The sequence below is a fragment of the Chinchilla lanigera genome, unplaced genomic scaffold (genome assembly GCF_000276665.1).
Source record: "Chinchilla lanigera isolate Chin_1 unplaced genomic scaffold, ChiLan1.0 scaffold00057, whole genome shotgun sequence".
Classification (NCBI taxonomy): Eukaryota; Metazoa; Chordata; class Mammalia; order Rodentia; family Chinchillidae; genus Chinchilla; species Chinchilla lanigera.
Window position 1 is genome coordinate 6,566,256 of NW_004955458.1, and position 13,913 is coordinate 6,580,168.

The 13,913-nt window shown below is 41.7% G+C and overlaps 1 protein-coding gene across 1 annotated transcript in view; it reads right to left on the minus strand.

Annotated features, from left to right (window-relative positions):
* Positions 1–13,913, minus strand: part of Lrig3 (leucine-rich repeats and immunoglobulin-like domains 3) — a gene marked incomplete at its 5' end in the record, with an annotated part of 39,351 nt that overhangs the window by 4,089 nt on the left and 21,349 nt on the right. Inside the window, 10 exon segments of the mRNA XM_005397422.2 lie at positions 891–1,166; positions 1,264–1,407; positions 2,965–3,123; positions 3,823–4,275; positions 5,573–5,854; positions 6,499–6,819; positions 9,337–9,500; positions 9,994–10,065; positions 12,372–12,443; positions 13,316–13,396. Coding sequence (XP_005397479.2) covers positions 891–1,166; positions 1,264–1,407; positions 2,965–3,123; positions 3,823–4,275; positions 5,573–5,854; positions 6,499–6,819; positions 9,337–9,500; positions 9,994–10,065; positions 12,372–12,443; positions 13,316–13,396 — 2,024 coding nt within the window.

Below are 13,913 nucleotides of genomic sequence, written 5' to 3' on the forward strand. Positions count from 1 at the left end.
GAGTTTGGATAACAGCATTCAAGTTCAATGCCTGAATACACGAAGTTTATTTCAAAATCATCCTGTGTCTTTTGCTCTTCAAGTGCAACAAAACAGTACTCAGTTGATTCAAAGTTTTTACCCAGTGTTGCAGAACAGTTTCCTTTTTTCAAGGAAGAATATAAATGATCATAGTGTTGACAAAACAAAAAATTTCTTAAAAGGTTAGTAAAATAATTTCAAATTTTACTTTTTATTTAAAAAAACAAAAAACAAAAAACTACCATGCCAGGTTGTGGCTCATTTTCCCATATTGTTCTGTTCCATGAAATGAGGATCGTAGGGTTTCGTCCCATTGTTCCCATGCACTAGACCAAGAAAGCCACCATCTGATCTTGGAGCCAGCCAGCACCTAACACCACCCACTTGGCCTCTAAGGCTCCGGCGGCCTCCTCTGCCAAAGGTCGTCCTGCTTGTCTGATTAAGCAGCTGTTGCTAGGTAGGGTGCTGTTTTCCACCCTTCTTGCCGCGGGTTCAGGGAGAAACCACCAGACATACTAAACCACAATCATGCAGAGCACACAACTCCACCCCAAAGGCTGCTAGAGCCCAAAACCACTTTTTCCACATGGCTGACAAGCTCAGCTCCTAAGTCATTCCCCAGACTCTTTTAGATGCCACACACGGTGTTACCCAGAAAGCTCTCACGGCTTAGTGATAGATTGACTACACAGCCAAGCAAAATCCCTACCTCAGACTTTGCATGTAGAGGCATTTATACTAACTAGTAGGGTATCACGGTAATACCATGAAGAAAAAACTGTTTGATACACAAAGCTCTGGTTGTTGCTCCACATACAGCTTGCAGCACAGATCTGGAAATAGGGTACCTAAGAACTCAATGAACTTACCCAGGAAAGAATTACTTGAAGTAACTGATGCTGGTTCCAGGCCTGTACTCAGCTCTGAAGAGGTCTTGTTTAGACATGAATTTTTCATCACGGGTCCTTCACTGTGAGAAGAACTGGAGTTCATGAGCTTCTTCACATGGGAAGACCACCCCAGGCTACTGAGGCTCCGCTCACAGGGCTCTTCTGTGGGATGGGAACATGGGTAGCAATCCTTTCTCTTTACGTAACTGGGCTCATAGTGATCCACTAAAGCTGTCCTTGGGTCAGCACTGCAACCTTTTTAATTTGAGAACCAGATCATAAAGAGATGCAGTTAACATTTCTGCAAGTCCCTCTAGGAAACAGGATAGAATCAGACAAGAAAACCACATACCTGGATGGTAGGCTTCAAAAGGATCTGGGCCATACACATTTCCTTTCAGATACACAGGGCCTGAAGAACCCAGAAAGGGACAGAGGAATGGATCTGTGGCAGCTTCCACTTCGGCTTCACTGCTGTTGTCAATATGGCAGGTTCCTTTAAAACACAAATCTGAGTCAGTGAATGCACTTTACTCAAGCACCATTCAAGTTTTCTCAAATTTTAGCAATTCCTATATTTACAGGAGAATATCTGGCAAGAATATAGTATAAAAGAAAAATCTGTAAGTTTATAGGCTTTTTGGGGTCAGCTTATGTATTAGCAATTGAATAGATTTGGGACAGTTCACTAAAAGAGCTCTTGCTTAACCACTGAGCTCAGAGTGTCAGTCCCACTGTTGGTGCAATTTGGTTTCTAAGGGAAACAGATCTGTATGCGGAGCAGCCAAAGCTTCAGCCATAACTTCTGGCACTGTTTCCTTTCTATGAAATGTCACAGATGATCAGAATGAGAGATGGGCATGTGACCAATGACTTGTCAGTTCCCGGCTCAAAGATGAGCTCAGGAAAAAGAAAAAAACCATCTTACGGGTTATTAAATTAAACAACACAGAAAGGATATGTCCATTCATAGTGGACATGGAAGTCCAAGGATAAGCAGTATCATTAAGGTTAGGGCTGCCATATTGGACCATGTGCTTGGATGACAGAAAGTGATTGGTCAGAGGTGGGTGGTGGTCCAAGAAAGAAGCAGACATGCAGACAATGACTCAGCAATCCTGATGGTCTCCAGAGTTGCTCTAGGTGGAGACCTATCTCTGGGCCCAGCGCCAAGGCAGCTTGCCACCCTATTTCCCAGTTCCAACCCTTTAGGTTTTCACAAAACTCCAATACATTTCAGTGAGTTCGGGTCGCTGTTGTCTGCCACCGAATGGGTCCAAACAGAATACCATCCTACATCATCTATCACTGCCTTGCCAACTACTTTGCAATTGTTTTGTAATACTCTTCCTCACCCACGTCTAAACAGTGAAACTGACAATGAATTCAACCCTGCCCCGCAACTATAAAGCCTGGCACAGAGCCAATAATGAATGCTTGAGGTAAAAGATGCTAAAATGTTTGAAAACAACATGAAGAGCGTCCACTTCGTGAGTCCTTGGTATGTGGCAAGGACTGCATAGTTTTTCCTTTTGAGTTCATCTTCATGACCACCTAGCCAGGAAGCACTGCGAATGCTCAAGGTTCACACGGAATAGTTTTGGACCAAGTCCGCTTCCGCCTTATGCCGCTTCCGTTACTACCAGCAAAGCCATATAGCAACCAAAGCAAGTAGTAGAATTGGATTTCTCTAACAGAATCACTTTAAATCCTGTTTCTTGAGACCATGCATGGAACTACTTAAAGGACAAATATCATTTAAGCAAGGAGGGCAGTCCTGGCCAAAGAGCATTGCTAATGTACAGGAGCTATGACTCTGTATGAAGAAATTCAATTGTATTTCACATCATTGTTTTCCTTGACTGTCAGCAACAAAAACTTTTTTCTATTATTTAAGAGAATAGGGACCTCTATAATGTCAGCTTTTTTAGTGATCTTGGGCCACGTCCTAAATATTAGTACATCGATTTCCGGCAAAAATGAATATCACATCTGAATATTTCAGCATCTGATTGCAAAACAACTACAGCCCACGGTCATCTTAAACACTTACCAGGACTGTCGTGTTGTGGTAGGAAAAACCCGCCTCCTGAAGCAGTGACGAACTGGTGGTGGCTTCCACTTTCTGAGGAGATGTACCCATCCTGCCTATCAGCTAACGTCCCCTGAGATGACAAATAACTAGGGATATCTGCCGGCAAGTTGGTCTCATCTGCAATCAAACAACGGCATGCTCTCAATCAAGAGTGACAGTCACCGTCCCAGTCCTCCCACATAAACAGTGCTGACTGATTTCTGTACTAATCACATACAGGGAGACGCGCTCTGGCAAAGCCAGCCTGATGTCTGTGTTCAGGAGGGTAAATCAGGGCTTTGAAGTACAAGCTGACCTTTTTACATTATCACCCACCCAATTTCAGAGGCAGACATTTAAAAAGATGAAGGCTCAAGAATCTTCACAGATTAATACCTATGCCCTTAAACAGGATTCATGGATTAAAGGAGTCACAGCCCCTACCTACCTTTACACAGAACTAAATTCCGATCTAGGTAAACACCCACAGGACCCTGCTACATAATCACTGCAGAGTAACCTTGTAACTCAAGGACTGCTCCTGTTTCCCCATCACCTCACGAAGGAATAAGATTCCTTCGCTCTGTGATCTGGATTTTATCTTGCAGTCAACAGGATGTGCTGATGAGGTTTTAACAAAGAGTATTAACCTTTAACCATCAGCTGCATTTCAGGCAGAAGTGTTATTTTTAGCTAACCATATTTCCACAGCTTGAAACCAAGGAGTGGCCCTTATGACATGGGCTAGGACTGCGAGACACACATTCTTGCAGAGAACGGCCGCGGACCCACCAGTACACGACTGCCGCACACCGGGCCAAGCTTCTGTTTACACACCTGTGTTGGTAATGCTGCAATCCTCACTCCTCCGCCTCGTGTGGTATATGATGACCACCCACACGAGCGACGTCCCCACCACACAGCAGACCACGGCAATGATCACGACTCCCACGGTGGCCCATCCGTCATCATCCAAAGACGGGGCGGTCATCTGAGGAGAGTCACAGGTAGGAGTAGGGATCACACTGAGGCGCACGTTGCCTCTCTCCGTGCCAAGAGTGTTGGACATTTCGCAGGTGTATTTCCCAGCATCACTAACATCTGAGTCCACAATAATCAGCAGCTGATTGCCTGCTGCGAAGAAGTGCCTCTCAGTCACCACCAACGGGCTGTCGTCCTTGGTCCAATTCAGCCTCGGGGGAGGGCTCCCTCCGGCAATGCACTGCAGGACGGCCGTTTCTCCCTTGGTCACAGTACGGTCCAACAGAGGCCGCAAGAAGGACGGGGTTTCTGAAATGACAAGTTGTGTTTTCAATTTCCTCAATGAAATCTGGTCTCCATATCATAAGATTAGCACTTGCCTTTATTCAAATTGCAGCCTCCAATTTTATGCTCTCAGAACTTGCTGTGCTGCCTAAAAGCAGCACAACCTTTTGGATTTCATCATTCCGCTGTCATTGACTCCTAACAGTAGGCATAGTAGCTGTTAATTTTATCTCAACTCTGACCTCACTCTTAGGTTAGGGAATTGATGGTAGAGGATAAAAGACTTTTAAAAACAGAAAACTTTCCACATGATTGTGCACTGTAATCCCAGTGCTCTGGGAAGCTAAGGCAGGAGGATCACAATGTTGAGCCCTACCAGGGCAACTTAACGCATTAGTGAGACTCTGTCACAAAACAAAACAAAACCAAGAACAAAACAGAAAATAGATAAAAATAATTTCACCTGCAACAGTGTATTCACGGTGGAAAAGATAAGGATGCTTACTTTAAAAGAAATTTTTATTTATTATGGTACAAGGATGGGAGAAGAAGTCAATGGTTGCACCAGTTTAGGTTTTGTTGTTGGTTCTTTGTGCACCGCTGGGATGGCCTCTAGGGCCTCACACACACCAGGCAAGGACTCTCCTTCTGGGCCACATCCCCAAGCTCTAAACACTTCTCCTTGCACAGGGAAACTTTCTAGTGCCAGGGCTATGTGAACATTCTGAAACTGATTTACTTTTCTTATTTGGGATCTTAGTAGGTTTGTTTAACTCTCTCAAAAACACATGAATGATAAATGTGTTCACAATTTCACAAAGCACTTGTTTATGTAAAATATAAAAAAAGAACTAATTTCCAGAGCGGTATGCAAGGCTGAAAAAAGAGAACAGCAGGTCCTTCTCAGTATGGTCCCACATTTACCTTCTTATGGATTCTTAATAGCTCTAAGGCTGTGAACACTGCCTGACATTCAGTGCAGAGAAGGGGAATCCCCACAAAAAAGAAAGCCATCAAAGCTTTTACTTTACCCTCTCCTTGAAACAAGGGGCAGATTTATCTCCCCGGCTGCAGACTTGAAGGTATAACATGCTCTCACTTCAGACGAGATCAGGCACATTTAAGGTGGTATGGCCATAGACAGCTCCTTGACTTCAAAGCTTCTAAGAAACCATTTGTTCTTTCTAGGAAAGGGCTGTGCCCTATGCATCTTTGCCTGCCTACTCCCTCCCGCCCCACAACTTCTACCGCTGAGAGCCTTGAAATGAGCCAGTATCTTCAAGACAGACTTATCCTACCAAGTCTTAAAAAATTCTCTTACCTAGCACAGTCAGAGTTGCATTTGCAGAAATACTTCCCGCACTGTTCTGAGCTGTACAGCTGTACACTCCAATGTCTTCTATCTTCACATCCACAATGAAGAACACATCATCCTCGGGCATCACGTGCATGCGTCTCTCCCTTGCAGCTGGGAAGTCCGTGCCCCCATCCTTCTGCCACGCTATCTGTGGGGCTGGGTGTCCCGTGGCAGCACACTCCAAGCGTGCCATGGCCCCAGCACGGATGGTCAGGTCCATGGGAGTCTTGGTGAATGAGGGGAGCACTGCAATCACAAAAGTGATACATGCTCATGTCTTACGGTGTTGCAGGAGTTCACCTGGATCCCTTCCCCATCACCTTCTCTTTAAAAGTATTTACAGATGTCCCTGGCAAAGGTAAAGCAGAGATTATTTCTAATTTCAATACATGGAATCTGAATTTGAAATGGGAAGATGAAGTAACTCGCCTAGGGTTACAGTGGTATAGAAGTGCGTCAGGATGAAACACAGGTCATATGATCCTCAGACTGAAAGTCATTCTGCTACCTTCTGGTCGCTTTTCAGTTTACTCAATAATTATCTGTGCGCTCTCTGGCATATCAGCTAATCTCTTTGTTCCCTGACCATCCACTTTCATTTTTTCTCTAAGTCCTTTCCAGAGGCTGTAACATTTTTAAGGTTTCAGTATATGTCTAGTCCTCCAATTTAAACTCCAAGCTGTTCAGTGTGCCAGCCCTCAGTAATCACTGGGTTAGATACAAAGAACCAAAAGTCTTCCTTTCATGGAGAAAGGTGGGAAGCTATGAGAAGAACAGGGTTTGGAATGAGACAGAGACAGAGACAGACAGAGACAGAGACAGAGAGAACCAATGCTTTCTGCTTCTAAAAGTCATCCCCAAATGCAAAAGGAAAAGAGGGGATTACATACTGTTCACTGTAAGCTTGGCTTTGACCGAGTAGGAGGAACCAAAGTGATTGGAGATGACGCACTGATATTTCCCTTCACTGGCAAATTCCACGTTGCGCAGCCGCAGGATGGTGGTGTACTCCATCACCTCCCCTCCCTGGGCTCGGAGGTGTGCATAATTTTCCATCTCAGCATCATGCAGGAGTTCATTGTCTTTTCTCCAAGCAAAAGTCATGGGGGAATCGCTGCTGCTGGCAGCTGAGCAGATAAAACTCAAATTGGAGCCTTTTATTGCTGACTGTGTTTCTGGCTGAACGGTGATCTGGGGTTTGGGAAAATCATCTGTTCAAAATGGAGAAGAAGAAAGAAAACAATGTGAAGGCGCCACAGTCCAAGGGCTGCTCACACATGCGCACTAAGGAACGAAAAACAAATAGCACGTCAGATCTGACCCTCAGCTTATTGTGTGCAGACTGATGGGCAGTCCTGTGCTCAAAGGATACCTGGAACGGTGTCTGGAAGTCATTTACTCATGTTAGGAAGAGACAGCGATCTATTTGTCCATCACTGTTACCTGAGAGAAGACTCTTAATTTGAAACATTCAGAAAACCCATAGTTTATTCAAGAAACCTTGTGCTTTATGTCAGTATAAAAAGGCAGTTAAGAAATCACAGGGGAAGTTAAACAATATGTAAATCTGAGTGATTCACCAGGATAACTGGCTGACAGCAATTAAGTGATTATTTCAAAAGAGCCTGTACCACAGGGTATGGTGGTGTATGCCTATAACCCAGCCTGCCGGAAACTGAGCTAGAAAGACTGTAAATCTGAGGCCAGCCTAGGCAACTCATCAAGACCCCGTCAGAGAGAGAGAGCCAGTAGAAGATTTCTAATGTTCTCAATATGAGAAATGATGTATGTCTGAAGTGACGAGTGGTCCGGTTACCCTGATCTGATCATTCCACGCTGCAGTCATGCACTGAAAAGTCACCCCGAAGACCATAAACACGCAAAATTACTACGTGTTCATTAAAAATTGCAAGTATTTTTTAAAAAGCAAGAAAGCGGTTAAACTTCCAGGCTCATGCACCATCTTTGGGTGCTACCGTCAGAAATGGCAATGTCCCCCATTTTCTGCACAAATAAGGAGTAACAAAGCTGAGAAAGTAAACATCAGTCCTAATCAGGAGTATCACCAAACACAGCAATGAATATCCCGTGTACCATAAGCAGAACCAACAGTGAAAAGCATAGAGCCAAAAAAAAAAAAAAAAAAATCCTGCAGTGAAAAAAAGCATCTCCAAGTCTCACTGTGAGACACTGGCTCTAGCCAGGAGTTGGAAGCAGCCAATCAATCACGTCGCTGTGCTGCCCTGTCAGAGCTACATTATAATTACAGCTGAGCAACTCTTTCATTCCAAACAGTTATTTTTAGTTTTCTGTTACATTTTGGAAAAGCTACCTCTTTTTGAGAATCTCAGTTTCTCAGAGATATTCTAAGCCCCGATAGGAACATGTCAGATTTGCTAGCATTTGTATTTTGGGGGGTAGGGGTCGGGGGGGCTGGTGCGTGAATGAGCAAGGGGTGTGGGGGCCTCCTCCGATAACCCCAAAGTTGCTCATGTTCAGTGCGATGTCTGCGGGCTGCAAGCAAGATAATTTCATCTTACATACCGCTGTTCTGAAATTCTCGTCTGATAAGTCAGTGTTTGGATTCGTATTTTTAAAAATTGTGGAAATAGATATGTATTTGTCTCCAAGTAAGAGGGGTTTCTCTCTCGGAACTAGAGAACTATGCAGTAGGAGCCATGGGAGAGGAACATCTCAGGCCCTGACGGATGGATGCCAAAAGCTTATTCGCATCCAAAAGCTACATCAGAGGTTTTATTTCCAGAAACTGCTGGCACTATTTAATGCTGCAACCTAAAAAAGAAAATACTGTAGGCCAAGCAGCATTGAGTATATTCTTAAATGGCAGTGTAAAAGATGGTTCTGTAATACTCTCACACATAGACTTAAATTTAAGCAAATTTTTATTTCATGTTTTATAGAAACATTTATGTTTATAAAGCTTTCCCTGCTAATAATAAACAGCAAGTTAGTATAGTAGACAGAAAACTGCATCAGAGATGGAAAGTTAACATTTTTAATCAAGATCTGCTGCTAACTAGTTATGTGAAGTTTGGGTAAAAAGGTTTCTGATGTGAAATTCCCAAGCGCTAAACAACGGACTTTAGAATTATTTACAGCAAATGCAAATTTGCTGTTACTTATAATGCTCTCTGCCCAACCAATGGCTCATTTTTCAGCAGCCCATAAATCCTTAGCTGCTTAATTTTCTTTTTCCTATGAGCCTCTCAACAAGCCCTAGAGCTGAGGAGAAAGCAGCTAAGAAACTTCCAGGCTCATGGACCACCTTTGAATACCGCTATTGGGAAGTGCAATTTTCCCTATGTTTTGCACAAATAAGGAGCAGCAAAACCAAGAAAGCAACATCAATCCTAAATGTCAAAATCAACAAAGACAACAATTAACACCCCATCTATGACAGGAAGAAAAACAAAAGAGCCAATAAACATTAAGAACAAGTAGTAGAACCTCCACTTCCTGGGTGCAGAGATTGTAAGATTTTGGGAATTTAAGTGAAATATCTTCTAGTTTTCCCAAGATCCAATTTCATTCTCTTTCCACCAAACCACTTTGACGCCAAAACAAAGAAGAAATTTTAGAGAACTCTCTTTCCCATCTGTAAAACTACAGTAATCAGCACGCTATAGATCCATTTTCATTTATCTCAGCAGAAATAAGAGCTTTATTAAGAGAACATGAAAAAAATCAAGGGCGATACTTATACTCACCGCACACAAAGCCATCTGGGCTAATGGCAAAAATACTTCTTCCTTTTAGCAGCTGAGGGTGGGCACAACTGGCATTCACAAAGCTCTGAAAGTTGTTCTCCGCCACCCACTGTGGGAGCCATTTTAGTTGGCAATCACACAAAAGGCTGGATGTATTCAAATGCCTGAGGAGAGCAATTACATCCAATTTATTTTGTATGCAATGCAGATTTCCACAAGTAAACTAAAGTAAATATTAACAGAGCCATGAATTTAGAAATTGTTATAAATATCCCAGAGTTCATTTTAAATGTAAGAAATGTACCTGGCATATTTTTTTAAAAAAAATTGCTGCTGTTGTTCTTGTCTTACTGGGGCAGAAGGGCTAATACATCAAAATGCCTGACTACTAAAATATTGCTACTACATTTAGGTACATTACTATGCTGTGACCCCACAAACTGAAGTTGCAAATTCAAAGCAGACGATCTCCATGGTGCAACAAAGGGAACAAACAATCGATTTCTTTCACTTTCTGGTAAGGTAAGGTGAGGTAAGGTAGGTAAGGTAAGGTTAAGACATGCTAGACACTTTTATAGACACCTAATCTAGAATGACACTGTCTATGACACTTTTCTATCCTTACTTGAAGCTCTTGGAAGGAAAAGAAAAGCTTACAGTTGTTGAAGCTTCTTCATTTGTGCAAAGGCATTGCCTTGTAAAGACATAATGGCGTTGTCACTCAGGTCTCTGAAAAACAGTCAAGTCAAACACATCAGAGAACATTATGGTCATTTTGGGTCTTTAGGCAAAGTTTGGGCCACACTGTCCATCCCATTCACCAAACAAATGCTCTAAGTACTGAAATGCAGAATGCTGCAGGCAACTCCAGAAGAATCTATCACAAAACTTGGGTTGAGAACCAAGGATGTTTGCCCCTGAGACAGATTCTGCCAAGCGGCATTTTTTATTACTACTTAGAGGTTACTTGACTCTTAAGGGCCCAGCCTGTTCTGCTATATTCTTTTAGTATATTTTTCATTATTCAAATTAGTAACTACTACTTAACTTTTAAATACACAAATAGAATTTCTCATATGTTTTTTTTTTTTCTCATATGTTTTTAAGAACAGCATTCATGGAACACTTTCTATGACATGCACTGTGTTAAATGATGTACCATTTATACCTAAAGCAACCCAAAAGAAGATGGCATTACACATAGTTCACTCCAAAAGGGGAAAGTAAAAGCTTCATCAACTCTAAAACCTATGCTTTTAACCACCAGCACAATTCTGCAACACCTACTCACTAACATAAAGGAAGTAAGATGTTCAAACAAGACATAATTCTTAAACACTCTATATAGGACATTTTTTAAAAAAAGAATATTCTGGGCTGACTTTATTTCTAGCCAGTACTTATAAACAGCTTAAGTTAAAATACTATCCACAACAACTGCTATTATTTCCTTACAGAGACCAAAATATCCAACAGGGATTTTTGAATTAGACAAGCAGCAACAGGCAACAAAGAAAGATGATGCCAGACATGGGTAGGGAAAGAAGCTAGGTGAATAAAGAAAGGTTAAATAAAAATGAAACAGGTTTATAGTCCACTGATCCTAATTCCGCTTTCCCAGAAATGCAATGGGCCAGGTGACAAACCCTCTGGCTAGTTTTCCTTTGAAAATAATCTGTTTCAGTAAGCACAGCAATACAGGCCCGCCCTTCCAAAATAGCTTTGTAGAATCACACTATGACAATTTTCTCTGCTGTACTGTCAGGTCTGGGAATCCAAATCTCCCTCACACTAACTGGTGCAGTCAGAAGATGACTACAAGGTGATCTACACATAACACCCCAATCTCCACTCTTAATACAAAGTCCAAAGGAGTGATCAAACCATATGTGTATTTTACATAATAACTTCTCTTGTCCAAGTTAATAGATATTAAAACTTTTGGCCACAAGCACTCCTCAAGAGTCCAAGTAGACACATAGATTACTTTGTAATTTTACTGTACAAACATAAAACATATCCTAGTGGTTTACTGATTCTGTTAGTCAAAACACAGAGTTCAGACAAGTTGGGGTTCCTCCTGATGTCAGCTGGCTTTCCTCTCACAGGGTGAAAATCTTGAACCCCTAAGTCCCATGTCAGATATATGGGCCAGGCGTTCCTGATTAGGGGTGGAGATTGGTCTGGCAGGAAGGAGCTACAGTGATGCAGGGACTCCACGAAGACAGAGGCAGCTCTGCCTGGAGTCCCACTTCTGCCAGGCTAATGGCTCAGTGATAAAGAATGATGGAGGTGGTGTTGGTGGGGTTGTGCTTTTTATATTAAGCATCAGAAACAAAAATTCTCGGTATAGTATCTAAACCCCCCAATATCACTCTTATGGATTGTGAGGAGTTGTCTTTTTGATCTTTAGCATCTAAGTGATTTTAACTGTCCAGCGGATTCAATGACCCTTCAGAACCTCCACTTAAGTTAAAAATAAAGGTAATACTACCTACTGAATAGCATTCTCATAAGGATCAAATGAGAAGTGCCTAGCCTACCAACTCCAACCCTAGAAGGGCTATACTTTCCCTGGGATTCAGGAGGTAACATATGCACTGATTATGGGTAGTAAATTTCAGCATCTAACTCCAACTCTATATTATGGATACCTGTGAACATATTTTTAAATGATGGCACAATGTCTAATGTAATAGATTCACAGTACGAGGTAGGCTCTTTAAAAAAATTAAACGTATCAGCACCAGATAAGAAGAAAATCTAATAATGAATTACAGAAATTTACTTAAATGCATAAGTAAACATATACATATAAACTTCCATGCAGATAGCCAGGTAGAGAATAAGCAGGCAGATAGGTAGATAGATACGCAGATACAAAGATAGATAGTTGGCAGATGTGCGGATATATTTTATGGTACCACCAGGTAAATGCCAACAAAATTGCACTTCAGCTTGTTTTATCTTTCATGACACATGACTGAATGTCCATTTCAGACTACCTCTAGGGTAACTAAATTCCAGCTACTCACAGATGTTCTAATGCATCCAAACCAGTGAAGGCTTTTTTGGTAATAGATCGAATCCGGTTTCCCTGGAGTGTTCTAGGGAGGAAAAAAGAACAACCATAACATACGGGAACAGTGAATGTAAAAGAAGCCATTTTGGAGGGTGGAACACTCACAGAAAGCATTGCTTTCAAATCATCTGTGAACAATTCCATTCTCTCCAATTCGACAATACATTCTATAAAACTGCAGCCATGCCATCTACTTTCAATAAGACGGTTCAACATGGCATTCACAGAATTTCACAGAAAACCTGGCAAAAATGGTATGTGTGAGTCACTCTCATTAAAACAGTGTTTTTCAAAGTCTTTTTAGGAACAGACTGATAACAGTATTTCAAGGAAAGTCTTTGCAACAGAGCAAATATTAGTGGAGGTTTGCTCCTACCGCTCCTCATCTTGGGATACCTTCATCATCAGCTTAAAATATAACATGGCCACCTACAAGGCCCCTGCAGAGCTAAATATGAAATGTTTTTATCTTACATTCTTGGAGCCTACTGCAGCATTATCAATGAACATTGGATAACTTCATGGCAAAGTGCCTTGCGCGCAATGCTAAGGGTTTCAAACTGTTGAATTTTGTGAGAGCATTTACGTTAACACAGTGGTAACCCCCGAAATCTAAGCACTCAGAATAATTTAAAGATCTTATTTAATTAGAATCAACATATTCATACAAACTGAAATGTTCAATTTTCTGCCTTTTATCCAAGAAGAAAAAAGCCAATTCATACACACGTATCTTCTCGAACAGCGCTCATGTAGGGGAAATAATAAAGGGCGGCAACCGAATTGACTACATGCCTACTTCTAATCTCATTATGATGTTAATTTATGAAGTTGACTGTTTATGATGAAAATTTTAAGTCAAAGAGTGAACCCAATTTTAAGGCAAATTATACTCACAGGCGTCTCAATTTGTCAAGCCCAGAGAAAGCACCATTCATGTCTTCAATAGTCCATGATATTTCATTGTTTTTCAGATCTCTAATGTAAAAAAAGAGCACTGTCTTTAGAGATATGGTTCAGAAACCTGAGATCACCACCTAAGTGGCATGTCATCCCCAATAAATTCCCCCATCATCTCCACCCCCTTCAAAGTACAGTAATACGTTCTTCTGCTTCTACCATCCCTCTAACATTGCTCTCTTCCCTTAAGAACATTTCAAGTTTTTGCCCCAAATCAGGACAGTTGACTCTAGCCCTGTTAATTCTTCTATCATGACAACTAACTGAAGACCTGAACAATTTAAAAAATACATTAAACTCTAAAACCGCAGCTCCAACCTCACAAGTAAAGAGTTCGCCAAAGCATACAGCATGCCTTTCAGTTATGTAATGCTTGCAACAGGTCATACACCACACATTTCTGACTGACAGTGAAAAAAATCAAAAGCCCATCGCACAATTAATTCAACTTTCTTCTCTCACTGAGGACAGAGATCAGATTGTGGGTATGACTGCCTGATAAACAGGGATCTCCCTTCACTGCTTTTTGTATACC